The 16,940-nt window shown below is 42.4% G+C and overlaps 1 protein-coding gene and 1 long non-coding RNA gene across 5 annotated transcripts in view; one reads left to right on the top strand and one right to left on the bottom strand.

The window, feature by feature from the left end:
- SAMHD1 (SAM and HD domain containing deoxynucleoside triphosphate triphosphohydrolase 1) overlaps positions 1-16,940 on the top strand; it is a 52,787-nt gene that overhangs the window by 32,148 nt on the left and 3,699 nt on the right. Inside the window, exons 12-16 of one of the 4 annotated variants that reach the window (XR_002339825.2) lie at positions 4,055-4,194; positions 4,977-5,072; positions 14,069-14,173; positions 14,877-15,014; positions 16,160-16,475. Coding sequence is in view for 1 of the 4 variants with exons in the window: in NM_001292105.1 (NP_001279034.1) it covers positions 4,055-4,194; positions 4,977-5,072; positions 14,069-14,173; positions 14,877-15,014 (479 nt within the window). In the remaining 3 variants the exon portion in view is untranslated. 4 annotated transcript variants of the gene reach the window in all.
- LOC146395291 (uncharacterized) lies at positions 5,619-10,388 on the bottom strand. The gene is made up of 3 exons (XR_014832298.1): positions 9,047-10,388; positions 7,602-8,078; positions 5,619-6,703 (listed from the first exon to the last, which is right to left on the bottom strand). It is a non-coding gene; the product is annotated as an uncharacterized LOC146395291 (long non-coding RNA).

Raw genomic sequence — 16,940 nt, 5'->3', positions numbered from 1 at the left:
TTTTCCTTAGAAAGTTCCCTCATGTCTCTTCCCAGACAATTCCAGTCCCTACTTCACTCACCCCTAGAAGCAACCACTGTTTACTTGTCCTAGACATTTATATCCATGGAATCAAACAGTATGTACTCTTCTGGGTAAGCCTTCTTTCACTCAGCATTATGTATTTGAGATTTGTCCAGATCGTATGTATCAGTGGTTCATTCCTTTTTCTTGTTAAATAGTAGTCCATCATATGAATATGCCAGAGCTTATCTGTTCTCTCTGCTTCTTAAATTCCTATTTCTGATGGATGTTTCAGCTTATCTGGATGTAGCGATCTTAAGCTTTGCAAATGTTATGACCACTGTCTAGGTAACCATTTTCTTATGTTGGTTGTTATCCCTCAATGTTTCTAAGCAGTAGGTGGGCCTTACTCCTTCCCTCCCTTCCCCTGTAGGATTCGACCCCAAAATCCCTTAATTAAATTGGAATCTTAGAGGTTAAATTCAAAAGGACCTTAGAGTTCATCTGCTTCAAACTCTGCAAATGAGGAAAGTGAGGCCAAATGAGGGAAAGCAACCTATCCTAATAAATGGTAAAGTTAAACTCAAACCAAGTCTTCTGACTCCCAAGTTGAATGTTGTTTATACTATTTGAGTGATATTTTTGTCATTAAATTTAAAAGACAAGCAGTTACCTTTACTTTTGTACATAACTCTTCTGAAAACATGTATATGGAAGATATAGAACATGGCTGGTAGAATGCAGGTGGTACAGCCATTTGGAAAAAGTTGAGCATTTTCTTTTAAACATATATGTATCCTGTGATCCAGTAATCCTTCTTCTACCCATTTTACCAACAGAAATGAAAATCTAAGTTCATCCCCAAACCTGTACCTGGTAGAATAAAATGAAAGGCATTAGAAGAGTTATCAGTTGAGTTCTGTGGGGTTCAAAGGAAGGAGGAGTTACATCTCTGGTTTGGATGGATGGGGAAAGGTTTCATAGTTAGGTGGTTTTTCAGGTGAACTTCAGGGATTAGTTGGGCCTTCAAGAAATGAGATTCTGTCATGGGGGCAAGAATGTCATTAATCCATCTGGGACTAGGATAGATAAAAGCATGGATTAGAAAAGTGTGGTCTTGTTATATTAAAGTAAAATTGTTTTGTTTTTCAAACTGTGGGTATAATATATAAAGACATAAAGAAAACTGAAGATAGAGAGGTGGTTTGTAGACAGCATCACTGAGCAGGTGAGGAATGTTTCTCAGGGATTGAATAGGGAAAAACATACATATACATGTAGGTGAGATGAACAACATAGGCTGCTAATAATATTTCATTTTGCCAAGAAAAGGCATTTTAATAAAACTCATTTTGCAAAATGCAGCCATTGATTTAGTCAAGGATTACAGATGAATGCTGACCCACTGATTGAAAATGTAATGGGATAATCAGACTCTCTCAAAATATCACTCTGCAGATTGTTAATTACAAAGGGAAGGCCACTTTTTTTTTTTTTTTTTTTGCTTTTTAGGGCCGCAGCCATGGCATATGGAGGTTCTCAGGCTCTAGGGGTCCAGTCGGAGCTATAACTGCCGGCCTACACCATAGCCACAGCAACATCAGATCCCAGCTGGGTCTGTGACCTACACCATAGCTCATGGCAACACCAGATCCTTAACCCACTGAGCAAGGCTAGGGATCGAACCCACAACCTCATGGTTCCTAGTCAGATTCATTTCTTCCGCGCCACAATGGGAACTCCAGGAAGGATACATTTATAACAGAGAAACCTGGAATTATTGCTGTAACCAACTGTTGGAACTTAACATAACCCATAATGGTAACAAAGTCCATTGTGTGATTCCTGATGTGATGCGCTGAGCCAACCACATCACTTGTATAGCGTTCTTGACAGCAGTGTTTAACCTGTATCTGATGGTCAAGAAACAGACCAGTTCAAAGTGTGGTGTGTTTTATAAAATGATTGAACTTTTCTGAAATGTCAACATCATGAAAGATAAGAAGTCAGAGGAATTATTCTAGTTCTCAGTGGAAGGAGACTAAAAAACATAGCTAATGTCATCCATAATACTTAATTGGTTTCTCTATCCAGCAACAAAAGTTCATAAAATGCATTATTGGAACAATTAAGCAAATTCAAATATAGATTATATGTTAGATATTTTTATTATCTGTGTTAAATTCCTTGGCATGATTGTGGTTATGTTGGGGAATGTTCTTGTTCTTGGGAGGTACATGCTGAAGTATTTAGAAGTAAAGGGCCTTAATGTCTGTAACTTCCAAATGTTTCCTCAAAAATTGGTGGGTGCACACAGAGAGTGTATGCCAATGCAGAAAAATGTTAACAGTTGATAAATTTCAGTGAAGGGTATTTTGTTTTGAAATTTCCAAAGTAAAATGTTGGAAGAAAAAGGAAGAAGGAAAATAAACCATCTTCTATCATCATGGGATGAAAACTTTTTAAAACTTTAAATATATATGTATATATATATGTGTGTATGTGTATATGTATGTTGTATTTAATTATTTATTTTATGCGTATAGTTTGATTTTGAGAAAGCCAACCACGATAAGTATATTATTTATTTATTCATTTATTGGCCACAGTGTACAGTGGTTTGATGTGGATCTCAGTTCCCAGCCCAGGGATTGAACCCAGGCCACAGCAATGAAGCACCAAGTCCTAACCACTAGCCCACTGGAGAACTCCCCAAAACTTTTTTTTATTAAGAAAGTTTACATCACTTAGCCTCATCACTTAGCTGCAACAGTTATCAACACATGGCAGTTTTGCTTCATCCCTTCACTGCAGTGGACCCTGGGCCTCCTTTCTAAGCAGATCTCAGACATAATTTTGTAATTCCTTCTCTTTAAAGAACAAAACGGGAGTTCCTGTCATGACTCAGACATTAGCAAACCCGACTAGCATCCATGAGGATGTAGGTTCCATCCCTGGCCTTGCTCGGTGGGTTAAGGATCTGACGTTGCCATGAGCTGTGGTGCAGGTCACAGACGTGGCTCAGATTCCGAGTTGCTGTGGCTCTGGTGTAGGCCAGCAGCTACAGCTCTGATTGGACCCCTAGCCTGGGAACCTCCGTATGCCACAAGTGGGGGTCTAAAAAGCCCCCCCCCCAAAAAAGACCCTCCCCAAAAAAAGGACAAAATGTAACATAGCAGTAAATTAATACATCCCTTTATACCCCAAACCCTGCCTCAAGACATCAACTCCAGGGCAGTGTTGTTTCACCTCTTCCCTTTCCCACTTACTAGATTACCTTGAAGCCAATCCAAGACATTGACTAGAACAAATTTACAAAGGTTTTTTCACTTCAGGCTTTAAAATTTTTTCCCCACATTTTATAACCATAGGGTACCTACATTTGTAAACTTATGCTTAAAATCATTTCAGGAGCTCCCGTGGTGGCGCAGTGGTTAACGAATCTGACTAGGAACCATGAGGTTGCGGGTTCAGTCCCTGCCCTTGCTCAGTGGGTTAAGGATCCGGCGTTGCCGTGAGCTGTGGTGTAGGTCGCAGACGCGGCTCGGATCCCGCGTTGCTGTGGCTCTGGCGTAGGTCAGTGGCTACAGCTCCGATTCAACCCCTAGCCTGGGAACCTCCATATGCCGCGAGAGCGGCCCAAGAAAAGGCAAAAAGACAAAAAAATAAAAAATAAAAAATAAAATAAAATCATTTCAGAAGTACAGAAATGTGTAAATGTATGAGTCTTTTTAAATCTTGTTTTTTCTTTCTTTCTTTTTTTTTTTTTTTTTTGCTTTTTAGGGCCTCACCTGCGGCATTTCAAAGTTCCCTGGCTGGGGGTCGAATTGGAACTGCAGCCAACAGTCACAGCCACAGCAACAAGGGGTTTGAGCTGTGTCTGCAACCTACACCACAGCTCACGGCAACGCTGGATTCTTAACCCACTGAGTGAGGCCAGGGATTGAACCTGCGTCCTCATGGATCCTAATAGGGTTCGTTACTGCTGAGCCACAATGGGAACTCCTTGTTTTTTTATTTTAATGTAACAGAAATTTCATCAAATTGGCAGATAATATTTTTCTGGAGATTTTATACTCTACTGACCCCAAACTGGATGCTGCACGAGCGATTTTAAAAAAAATCGAATGCCGTAATCTCTACAAGTTTGTGGGTGAGACCCAACCAGGCAGACAAGATAAGATTAAAAGGGTAAGTTGAAAGGTTCTCTGTCCCCTCAGAGAAAACCATTAGCCCATCACAATCTTATGGCTTTATTCTAAGCCCTTTACACTCATTCTTATTTAATCTTTACATCAATCTTCTGAGGCCTGTCCTGTAAATGAAAAAGCTGAGGCTTGGGAGGGATTAAATAACTTGCCTACGGAAGCACAGTTAGCCAGAATTCAAAGCCAAGTCTCACTTCAAACTTTTACTCTCTCCTCCTGGAAGTGAGAGGAGGCCTCAAATTTTGTCTAGGTCCAGAGGCAAGAAAATGAATTTGTAAAGGAAATGGGCCTCATAATGAGGTATGTGTATGAGACCCTAAGGACCTGCTTTTAACTACTTCCTTCTTCCACAGTTTGTCAGGTTCTCTCAGGTGGTGCTCGCCTGCCTTCTTTAGTTCAGTTATCAATTATCTCTCCTATTTGCTGAAGGGTTTTCTCTTTGCCAGAAAGCTTGTAACACAAGCTGTACCGATAACCACACCCTGCCTCATGAATCTTCCTTGGGTAATACTCTACTTCTTGTTTTACTTAGTAGGTTAATGCCACATTGTTTTCAATGTGAAAATTCTGTTATGAAAATCACACTATTGTGACTTGATTAAAAGATGGCATAGGCAGAAGCTATATATATTACATATTTGTCAGGGAAATCTCAACCCACCTTTCTTGGTAAAGTTCTCTTTTCAGGGAGGGAAGCTCTTTGTGGCACAAACACTGTAGGATGAAGCCCTGGGGTTCTAACACGAGGAACCTTGTCTTTTCTAGGAAAACTACGAAAGTCTTCCAAAAGGGGTCGCCAGTGCTAAGCCCAGTAACATACAGCTAGAAGCTGAACTGAAGGCTGAAGATTTCATAGTGGATGTAAGTAGTTAGCCCAGTAACGTCCTAAACAAAGAATTTAAGATAAAGCACACCTCCACCAATATAGCAGTAGAACGTATTCATTATAGAAAATTTGGAAAATACAGAAAGATGGAAGAGAATCACCTGTGATCTCACAGAAAGAACTAACATTAAGCCGTTTTTATTTTATTTTATTTTGTCTTTTTAGAGCCACATCCATGGCATATGGAGGTTCCCAGACAAGGGGTGAATTGGAGCTGTAGCTACTGGTCTACGCCACAGCCACAGCAACTCAGGACCTGAGCCGAATCTGCGATCTACACCACAGCTCATGGCAACACTGTATTCCTAAGCCACTGAGCAAGGCCAGGGTTCATAAGCATAGCCTCATGGATACTAGCCAGGTTCGTTAACCACTGAGCCACGACGGGAACTCCAAGCAGTTTTTAAATTTTCTTTGACATATTGTCAATATTTTTTATGTGATTGTGGTCATATGATTTGTAGAACACTATATATATTGATTTCTGAATGTTTCCTTATCAAAAAAGTAGTACATGCCAATTATTTTTTAATTGCCTACTTACACACATATACACACACACACACTCACACAAGAAAAATGTTAAAGAGTTCTTGTTGTAGCTCAGTGGGTTAAGAGGATGTTGTTTCTGAGGATGTGGCTTTGATCCCTGGCCTGACTCAGTGGGTTAAGGATCCAGTGTTGCTGTGGTTGTGGCCTCAACAGTAACTCCAATTTGACTCCTGACTCTGAAACCTGCATATGCTGCAGGTGTGGCTGTTAAAAAAAAAGAAAGAAAAAAGTTAAGACTTTCTGACTCCTATTTTCATAGAGGCTGTACTATCTTCTTGTATCCTAATGAGAATGCCAAATGGCTTTCTCACATAGTCTTCTGTTTCCTCTAAGAAGTTCTTTTCAGAGTTTTACTCCGCTGAAATCTCAGGACATTGTTCCCTATGTATTTTTTCCTATAAGCCTCTAACTTGTTATTTTCTTGTTGACACATCTCCGAGTGAACGGTGATCTCTCCATAACTATTCCTCACCGAGGGACATGGTGAGTGAACTGCCCTGGGCCCCTCTCTGTATTTGCTTGGCTGCGTGTTGAAGTGCCTCAGAGCTGCAGAGCTTGGCTGCTGTTTTCTGTTACACTAGATAAGTTTCCACCAGAATGAAGGGATCTTTCATCCTGACTACCTGAGACTCTGAAAGGCTTCACTCTCCAGAATTTTTTCTCTGTCACGTGTCTGCCCTTGCCCTCAGTGCAGTGCATTACTTCTAGTCAACCCCTCACTTCCCGTCTGATTTGTCTGCCAAAGTGAATCTCCCAGTGGATGGAGGACCAGAGGTGCTTCGGGTGACTGCCAGGCATAGAAGATGATATACACATGCCCAGTAGATATGAAAAGGAGTTTAGCTTTCTTTTTAAACTGTAGGCAAATTGAAGCAACAGTGAGTATTTTGATTATCAGACATATAAGATTAAAAAATTGTGTAAGATTTTATGGTAATAAAGGTATGTGGATATGGGAGTGTAATTTGATATCAGAGACCAAACTCAGGCCAATATTAACTGACTCAGATATTTCTTTTTTTTTTTTTTTTTTTTTTTGCCTTTTCTAGGGCTACTCCTGCGGCATGTGGAGGTTCCCAGGCTAGGAGTCTAATCAGAGCTGTAGCCGTTGGCCTACGTCAGAGCCACAGCAGTGTAGCATCCGAGCCACATCTGTGACCTAGACCACAGCTCACAGCGACACCGGATCCTTAACCCACTGAGCAAGGCCAGGGATTGAACCTGCAACCTCATGGTTCCTAGTCAGATTCGTTAACCACTGTGCCACACGGGAACTCCTGACTCAACTATTTCATTCTGGGAACTTGTCCTAAGGAGATAATCAGTTTTGCCCCCCAAAAAACACAAATATATTTATTGTGGCATTATTATAGTGTGAAATAGGGAAAAACGTATGTCTCTTAATAGGAAATTCAGTGGAATAATGCAAACATTAAAAGTTGTTTTTAACATGGAAATATGTTTATAATAAGTGGGAAAATACATATGGAATTATTTTATTTTTATTTTTTTAAATGTATGTACATGTATAGTTCCTACTGTGGCAAGGTGAGTTAATAATCCAGCATGTCTCTGTGGAGGCACAGGTTCTATCCCTGGCCCAGCAGAGTGGGTTAAGGATCTGGAGTTGCTGCAGCTGTGGTGTAGGTTGCAGATGTGGCTTGGATTCAGTCACTGGCCTGGGAACTTCTATATGCTGCATGTGGGGTCAAAAATACAAAAAAATTTAAAAACTTTTAAAAATTGGAGTTCCCATTGTGGCTCAGTGGTTAACAAACCCAACTAGCATCCATGAGGATGCAGATTCAATCCCTAGCCTCACTCAGAGGGTGAAGGATCTGGTGTTGCCATGAGCTGTGGTGTTGGTCACACATGCAGCTCGGATCCCGTGTTGCTGTGGCTCTGGTGTAGGCTGGTGGCTATAGCTCTGATTGGACTCCTAGCTTGGGAACCTCCATATGCCGAGGGTGCAGCCCTAAAAAGACAAAAAGAAAAAAAAATTAAATAAATGTATATACATGTATTCAGTGAACACATTGACAAAAATTCTAGATATATTAAGATGTTAACACTGTTTCTACCTGAGTCGTGGAATTGCAGGTGATTTTTTTTTTTTTTTACAGTGAGTATGGTGCAAGAGTTTCATAATCCGAAAAGAAATCCTTTTTGTTTTAAGATGGGTAAAACCCATCTATACTCTGAAAAAGCAGGAAAATTGCTAATTAAATATCTTACCATATATTAGTATCTAGTTTTAGCTTGACAGTGTGGTATATTTTACCATACATGGGTCCTTTAGGACAGTATGTAGCAACTTTCATGGTTACTTAATGAGCTGTAAAACATAATTTACTATTTGTAATTAAAGATTCATAGTTGTTAGCCTGTAGCTACTTTTTTACTTCTGAGTCCTTGATTAAGAATGGGATCTCGGAGTTCCCGTCGTGGTGCAGTGGTTAACAAATCCGACTAGGAACCATGAGGTTGCGGGTTCGGTCCCTGCCCTTGCTCAGTGGGTTAACGATCCGGCGTTGCCGTGAGCTGTGGTGTAGGTTGCAGACGCGGCTCAGATCCCGCGTTGCTGTGGCTCTGGTGTAGGCCAGTGGCTACAGCTCCGATTAGACCCCTAGCCTGGGAACCTCCATATGCCGCGGGAGCGGCCCAAGAGATAGCAAAAAGACAAAAAAAAAAAAAAAGAATGGGATCTCCAAGAAGTTCCCCTCGTGGCTCAGTGGTTAACCGTGAGGTTGCAGGTTCGATCCTTGGCCTTGCTCAGGTTAAGGATCTGGCGTTGCCATGAGCTGTGGTGTAGGTCGCAGATGCTGTTTGGATCCTGCATTGCTATGGCTCTGGCATAGGCCAGCAGCTACCGATCCGATTCGACCCCTAGCCTGGGAACCTCCATATGCCACGGGAGCGGCAAAAAAGACAAAAAAAAAAAAAAAAAAAAAAAAAAAGGTATCTCCAGGAGTTCCTACGCGGCACAGCAGGATCAGCGGTGTCTCTGTAGAGCCAGGACACAGGTTCCATCCCCAGGCCTGCACAGTGAGTTAAAGGAGCCCGCATTGCTCAGCCCTAGCCCAGGAATTCCATATGCCATGGGATGGCCAAAAAAGATTTTTTTTTTTTTTTGTCTTTCTTTTTTTTGTTGTTGTTGTTGCTATTTCTTGGGCCGCTCCCGCGGCATATGGAGGTTCCCAGGCTAGGGGTCGAATTGGAGCTGTAGCCACCAGCCTACGCCAGAGCCACAGCAACTCGGGATCCGAGCCGCGTCTGCAACCTACACCACAGCTCACGGCAACGCCGGATCGTTAACCCACTGAGCAAGGGCAGGGACCGAACCTGCAACCTCATGGTTCTTAGTCGGATTCGTTAACCACTGCACCATGACGGGAACTCCAAGATTTTTTTTTTAAAAAAAGAATAGAATAGAATCTCCAGCTATTGTAACACCGCCCTTCTGGAAAAATAACTTACCAAATCTTACAGTTATGCATTATAGAGAAAATAAGGATTACCTTTTATTCCTATTCTAAAGCCAAGGAAATAAATACCAAAGAGCTAGTGGCACTTATGAAAACTTGATTAGTGTCCATGCCTTACCATGATGGGTAAAAATATCAGGGCTACATTGGGTCCTTCCCATGTGAAACAACATCCAGAAGAGAGCCCTGTGTGGGCATGATCTCTGGGATTGTGGGGAGGCCTGAGCAGTTCTCCCTCACAGGTAAAGAGATGTATCTCTGAAGCTAGTGGACCATGCAGAGTGGGAGGGCTGGCCTTGTGCTAGGACCCCTGGTCTTACTTCTGAATCACAGCTGGACCTCACATGTCCACTTTTCACAGACCACTGGCAGCATAGCCACCAAAGCTCATAGTGGTTTTCTTCCACCATCACCCATAGAATAAGCTCCTCTTATCATCTGTTCTTTTCTGGACTGTCATCACCACATTACTCTATTTCTTCCCCTTATTTCATTTCCAGTCTTTCCTCTTGTAATGAACCCATCCATGGAGCCCTTTGGTACTTCTACTCTGTAATTAACTAACTCCCCTGTATTGTCAGCCCCTTTGCTGACCATCTCTGCCTTTGTTGCAGCCTGGCTGTTCCCTGAGAACCTGATTCCCCTGCAGCTCTTTCAGGAAAAGCATGTTCCTCAGGGTCAGGAGACCTTCCTGTTTCCTATACCACTACAAGACCCGATCCTCTGAGACTCACATCCTTAAGCCAGCTACTGTCATCTTGGTTGGAGATTTTGACATGGTTTAGAGCCTTCCTCTTTGCTCCGGTTCCTACCATCATCTGTAGTGACTTACCAGTCCATATGGCGCCAACTCTCATCTCTTTATCCTCATCTTCAGTGACCTTATCCACCTCAGCCAACATGCTCAGCAAATTACATTCTGAACCTTACTGATATTTGAAAATACCCTCCCTCTAAAAATCACTAATTTAAAGGAGTTTCTGCTGTGGTGGAGTGGGTTAAGAATCCAACTTGGGTTGGGTTACTGTGGAGACATGGGTTCAATCCCTGGCCCGGGAACTTCCATTTGCTGTGAGTGCAGCTGTAAAAATGAATAAATAAATAAAATTTTTAAATGAAAATCATTAAAGAGTTCCCAGATGGCCTAGTGGTTAAGTATCCCGTGTTGTCACTGCTGTGGCTTGGGTCACTGCTATGTTGCAGGTTTGATCCCTGGCCTAGGAACCCTACCATGGACCCCCCCCAAAAAAAAAATCACTAATTTAATAATCCCATCTCTGTCCATAAACCCCTTTCTTCCTTATTTTCTTGTTCCTAGCACATCTGTACCTCTAGTTTATTGTCTCCTAACTTTCTTTCTGCTTATCTTTATCTCTCTCTCAGTCCAACTTTTAGATCCTGTTTCCATTAATTCAGTCATTTTCTGCAGTTACCCTCACCTCACTTGCCTTTCTTTTCACCCCCCTTTAAAAAGGCTGAGTGACGATTCATGGTCATCTATCCTAGCTGGACCCTCTGGACTATCTGGCAAGCTTAGTGCAATTCTTCCAGTCTCCATTGTGACTGTTTCAACCATCTTTACTCCTCCCAAATCTCCAGACCTGCACCCCAATCCCATTTGTGTTCACTCTCAGTGATTAATTCCACTTTGGCTCTTATTTCTGAGATAAAAATATAGATCATTAGGTAGGAACTCTCTCAACCTATACCTCCAAACAAGCAAGCCTGCTCCATCTACAGCTATGTTCAGCCTTCCCTCTGGCACAATGGAGAAATGTCTCTCTTCCTGTCAAAGGCTAAGGGTAACCCTTCTACTTGTCTTCTAGGCTACGGTTCCAATAGAACATTCTGTGATGATGAAAATGTTATGTCTCTGTGCTGTCCACTTTGGTAGCAACAAGCCACAAATGGCTGTTGAGCACCTGAAATGTGGCTGCTGTGACTTAAAAACTAATTTTGTTTATTTATTTATTCATTCATTTATTTATTTTGCCTTTTTAAAGCCACACCCGAGGCATATGGAGGTTCCCAGCCTAGGAGTCAAATCGGAGCTGCTGCTGCCGGCCTACGCCACAGCCACAGCAACACGGGATCGGAGCCACGTCTGTGATCTACTACATCACAGCTCACAACAATGCCAGATCCTTAACCCACTGAATGAGGCCAGGGATCAAATCGGCATCCTCGTGGATACTGTTCAGGTTTGTTAGCGCTGAATCATGACGGGAACTCCCTCGTTTTATTCTTTTTTTTTTTTCTTCTTTTTTTGTATTTTCTAGGGCTGCACCCACGGCATATGGAGGTTCCCAGGCTAGGGGTCCAATCGGAGCTACAGCCGCCAGCCTACGGCAGGGCCACAGCAACATCTGCGACCAACACCACAGCTCACGGCAACACCTGATCCTTAACCCAACGAGCAGGGCCAGGGATTCAATCTGCAACTTCATGGTTCCTAGTCAGATTCATTAACCACTGTGCCACGACGGGAACTTCATTTTATTCTTGTATGTAATGTTAATGACTTGCCCTGCAAAAGGCCAAGCCTCATGTGACCCAGTGGCTACCGCATTGGACAGTGCAGCCAGAGAGCCATTTGTCTCAGCACATCTGCAGAACCTTATGGTATTTATTCTCTCCCCTCTCTCTCTTTGACTTCCCCATCTGCATTTAAACAGACTTTCATCTTAATAAAATAATGAACCACACTCTTCTTCACCCGTCTCCCCTTCTGCAGGGTCAAAGTCATCGAAAACTTGTGGCCCCTTACCTTTTCTGGGTACTGTGTTCCATTCCATATTCTTCCCTCTTGCCTCTCTTAACAGCCAAACTTTTTTTTTTTTTTTGTCTTTTTGCCATTTCTTGGGCTGCTCCTGCAGCATATGGAGGTTCCCAGGCTAGGGGTCTAATCAGAGCTGTAGTCGCTGGCCCACGCCAGAGCCACAGCAACTCGGGATCTGAGCCGCGTCTGCAGCCTACACTACAGCTCACGGCAATGCCGGATCCTTAACCCACTGAGCAAGGCCAGGGATCGAACCCACAACCTCATGGTTCCTAGTCAGATTCGCCAACCACTGAGCCATGATGGGAGCTCCAACAGCCAAACTTCTAAGAGTTATCTTCTCTCTTTTATTTATTTTACTTCTGAATATTTTTGGGTCACCATCACTATAGATATACCTCATTTTGTTGTGAATCACTTTACTGTACTTGACATGTATTGTGTTTTTTACAAATTGAAGGTTTGCAGCAGTCTGCCTCAAGCAAGTCTATCAGCACCATTTTTCCAAAAGCATTTGCTCATTTTGTGTCCCTGGGTCCCATTTTGGTAATTCTCAAAATATTCTCAAAACTTTTTCTTTACTGTTGTGTTTGTTATGGTGATCAGTGATCTTTGGTGTTACTATTGCACAAAGATGATGACTTACTGAAAGCTCAGAATGATGGTTAGCATTTTTTAGCAAGAAAGTTTTTTTTGTTTGTTTTTGTTTTTTGGGGGGGGGGTTTGTTTTGTTTTGCTTTTTAGGGTCACACCTGTGGCATATGGAAGTTGCCAGACTAGGGATTGAATCAGAGCTGCAGCTACCAGCCTGCACCACACCTCACGGCAACGCCAGATCCTTAACCCACTGAGCAAGGCCAGGGATCAAACCCACATCCTCATGGATACTAGTCGGGTTTGTTTCCTTTGAGCCACAGTGGGAACTCCAAGGAAGTATTTTTAAATTAAAGTATGTACATTGTTGGAGTTCTCTTGTGGCACATCTAAAGATCTGGTGTGGTCACTGCAGCAGCTTGGATGGCTGCTGTGGCATGGGTTTGATCTCTGGCCTGGGAACTTGCACATGCCAGAGTCAGACACACACACACACACAAAAGTACATACTTTTTTTTTTTTTTTCCCAAGGGCCGAAAGTGTGACATATGGAAGTTCCCAGGCTAGGGGTCCAAGTGGAATTGCAACTGCCAGCCTTTACCACAGCCACAGCAATGCCAGATCTGAGCCACGTCTGTGACCTACACTGCAGCTCACAGCAATGCCAGATCCTTGACTCATTGAGCAGGGCCAGGGATTGAACCCTCACCCTCATGGATCTTAGCCGGGTTCATAACTGCTGAGACACAATGGGAACTCCTGTTTTTTTAAGACATAATGCTCTTGCATACTTAATCAACTACAGGATTGTGTAAACATAACTTTTATGCACTGGGAAACCAAAGAGTTCATATGATTTGCTTTATGCTACGGTCTGTAATGAAACCTGTGACATCTGCAAGGTCTACCTGTATTAAAACTACTCTCACCAGAATCACCAGTGACTTAAGTGTTTCTAAAGCCAGCGGACAGTTTCATTCCCCCTGCCTGAGGGCTCTTTCTTCTGCCTGGAATTATTTTCTTTCCTCCCTAGGCCTGGTTAATTCCTGCCCACTTAATTAATGAAGTCACTTTCCCAGGAAAACATTCCCAGTCATTCCCCAGGAGCCCCAGACTACTAGATTCCCTAGTTACAAAATTTCTCCGCACCGCTTGTTTTTCCTTGGTAACTCTTAAAACAAATGTGGTTAGATAATTACTTTTATAATTATTCCTTCAACCTCAGTCTAGGCCACGTGGTCTGAAGGGGCTGGGATTTTATCAGATGTCCTTGTATCTCTCCACAACAGTGCCTGACCCCTGTCTATCACATAGTGGGTGTTGCATTTATACCCTACTTATGTTGAAAGCATAGCTACCTCCCCCACTCCACCCAGGTTCAAAGGCCAAGGTCCTATGGATCATGTACCAGAGCTGCTTTTATTCTGCTGTGAACTACCTTACCTGGGCTCTTCTCAACCTCTGGAGAGCTCTGCTTCATTTCCTGTGATGCCCCCACAACCCTGAATTCAATTTTCATTGCTATTATATAAGTGATCACTTATTTATTGCTTGTATTAAGGTTATCAACATGGATTACGGGATGGAAGACAAGAATCCTATTGATAATGTTCGCTTCTATTGTAAGAGTGACCCCAACAAGGCAATCATAATTACTAAAAATCAGGTAACTATTAGATAAAACAAATATACTGTAGTGGCACTTGGCAAGTCTTTATAGTAAATTTGCATGCGGGTTAAGTCCTAAAGTCAATGTGTATGGTTAAAAAAAAAAAAGAAGAAGACAGAGTTCCCTGGTGGGTCACTGGGTTAAGAATCTGATGTTTTCACTGCTGTGGCTCTGGTCACTGCTGTGGCAAGGGTTCGATCTCAGGCTCAGGAACTTACACATGCTGTGTGCGTACCTCCCCCCAAAAAAGAAACATTTTTAAAACTAAAGTATACCTGATTTTGTGTGGACTAGACCGTTTTAACAGCTAATTTTTCCTGTTTGCTGTACACAGATGAAAGCTCTGATTTTTGCTTTAGAGGCTAGGTTGTAAATCTAGTGGGAAGGGAGTGTCATATGTTTGAAGTCATCTAAGTTAAATATGCTTATTTGCATATCTTCTGTGTGAGAGTCTGTAGCCATCATGTAATTATATCACACAAACCTTCATGTTCATTTATTAATGGATTTAAAAATTGCAGGACATTTTGCAGTATGACAGCTATCTTGAATTCTTCTCTCTGGATTATCATTGGGATAAAATAGCAAAACAACGTGGTACTTTTAATTACAGCACTGAGCTTGGAGCTTAGGAACAGCTGATCTCTCTCTTTAGTGTGTGAATTCAAGGTGACAGTGAAATATTTCCATCTTTAAAAAGGTTTCACAGCTTTTGCCAGAGAGATTTGCTGAACAGCTAATTCGAGTTTACTGTAAGAAGACGGATGAAAAGAGTCTGTTTGCTGCACGACAGCATTTTGTTCAGTGGTGCTTAGACAATGATTTCACCAAGCCACAGGTGGGTGAGTTCTTGTTCACATAGGTAATATAAATTTTTATTTTTCTAAAGAGATGCTTACTTCCTTCTTAAAAGCTCTCATGTAAATAATGGTCATTTGGTTTTGGTTTGGAAGAAAAGTTTTCCACGTTCAGTTTTCCTCTTAAAATATCTGGATCCATGTCAACCAGCGATTTCTTCTGCAGCAATTGTGAGTGGGTGCTGTTTATCAGCATTGTCCTAATAATCTAAGGATGTCTAAGGATGATGAACATGTGACTAGTACTTGACAGTGTCCTCACCAGTTGTCTAACCAAATCCTTTCAGCGACCCCGAGAAGTGAGACATCATGTCCTCAACTTACAGAGAAAGTTACCAAAGCTGAGTAGTTAGCTTATTTAAGGCCACATATGACTGACAATAAGTTTTCTAACTTGTTTGAAACTCAATGTTCCCAAACTTGTAACCTATTTAAATTCTCCACTTACCAATCCCATAGAGAATGTTGTTGAACTTGTGCCTTATTGACCTGCACCTCTTGGGTGCCTGGCACAGAGAACATGACCAATAGATATTTGTTGGCTGAATGGATACACTTGACAGGCAGGTGGGAAATGGCAGTCCACTTCCTAGTCTAGTACTTTCTCTCACAAACCCATAGTTGCTTCCCACCCCCATACACACATTATGTGCTGAAGGAAACAATGAAAGGTCAGACGTGAAAGGGTAGCAGTGTACGTCAGGTCTTTGTCACGTGCCAGAGCGAGAGACAGATGAGTTCTGTTGGTATCAGAGCCTTGGGGGATGCTCAGAAAAGCCTTAGGAAGGAGGAAAGGCTCTACTAGATCCAGGAGGCCAGATGGTGTTTGGATGAGTAGCAGAGAGAAAGGTGCACCTCTTTGGCAATGGGAGCAACACAAAATGAATGAAACTGGCACAAGTCGAGTGTGTTTGGGGGTGATGAGGAGACTGGTCTGACTGAAGGAGAAAAGTCTTATTGTTGAGGTGGCAGGGAAAACAGGAAAAGTTGTGTCGATTGTGGAGAACCTTGGATAATGGCTGAGAAAGATTTTTTTCTTATGTACAGTGGGGAGGGGATTGTTGAGAGCATTCAAGATGTACTGCGTGGCTGTAATTCTTATTTACATCTGTGTTTTTATCTCCAGCTGGAGTGAGAATAAGGAAGTATATCTGTCTTAGGTACTGTAGATCCTAAGAAAACTAAACCCCTGATGAAGAAGGAAAACTCTAGCAGCAGATGGATTGGAATGTGGGGAGACTGGAAGCAGAGAGACAAGGCTATTCAAGTTCAGCCATGTGGCGATAACTGCCTTAAATCCAGATATATTCAGTCAGTGAAAGTGCTTTCACCAGGCCCTGTGTTAGGTACCTGGAACAGTACCTGATGCAGACAGTTCCTGAGGGTCTCTGCTCTAGTTGGGGATAACAGACACAAGAGTAAATGACAATGACTGTGGCCTGGTAAGTGCTTTGGGGTTGGGGGCAGCATGTACAGTCTTAGAGGTGCAAAAAGGAGAAGGGTTTAAGCCAGACTTGGTTGGCTGGGAAAGGCTTATGTGAAGACAGACTTGGAAGCTGAGATATGAAGGATGGGTGAGGAGTCAATGGATAAGGGGGGTGGGGGAGGCCAAAACAAAGGTGAGGGGGTGTGTGTCTGGGGCCCTGAGCATAGTCCTGTAACCCAAGAGCACAAGAGAAATGGGAGCCGTTGGAGTGTTTTAAGCAGGAGAATGACATACTCAAGTTGGCATTTGTACAGTTCATTAGAGTTGAAATTAGGATGGGTAGAAATAAGGATGTCGGGTAGAAATAGAGATGACTTGGAAGAAAATAATGTTGCCTTTGAGATGGACAGGTGTTCCAAATTTGAGTGTCGTGGGGCTGCTTTTGTCTTTTTTTTTTTTTTTTTTTCTATTTCTTGGGCCG

The sequence above is a fragment of the Sus scrofa genome, chromosome 17 (assembly GCF_054392235.1).
Source record: "Sus scrofa isolate SSC_HxYL_T2T_F1_AM1 chromosome 17, Sscrofa_HxYL_maternal_Yorkshire_Landrace_v2.0, whole genome shotgun sequence".
In the NCBI taxonomy this organism is placed as follows: Eukaryota; Metazoa; Chordata; class Mammalia; order Artiodactyla; family Suidae; genus Sus; species Sus scrofa.
Note: the sequence above shows the minus strand (reverse complement) of the source record. Positions and strands in the feature narration are given on the sequence as shown.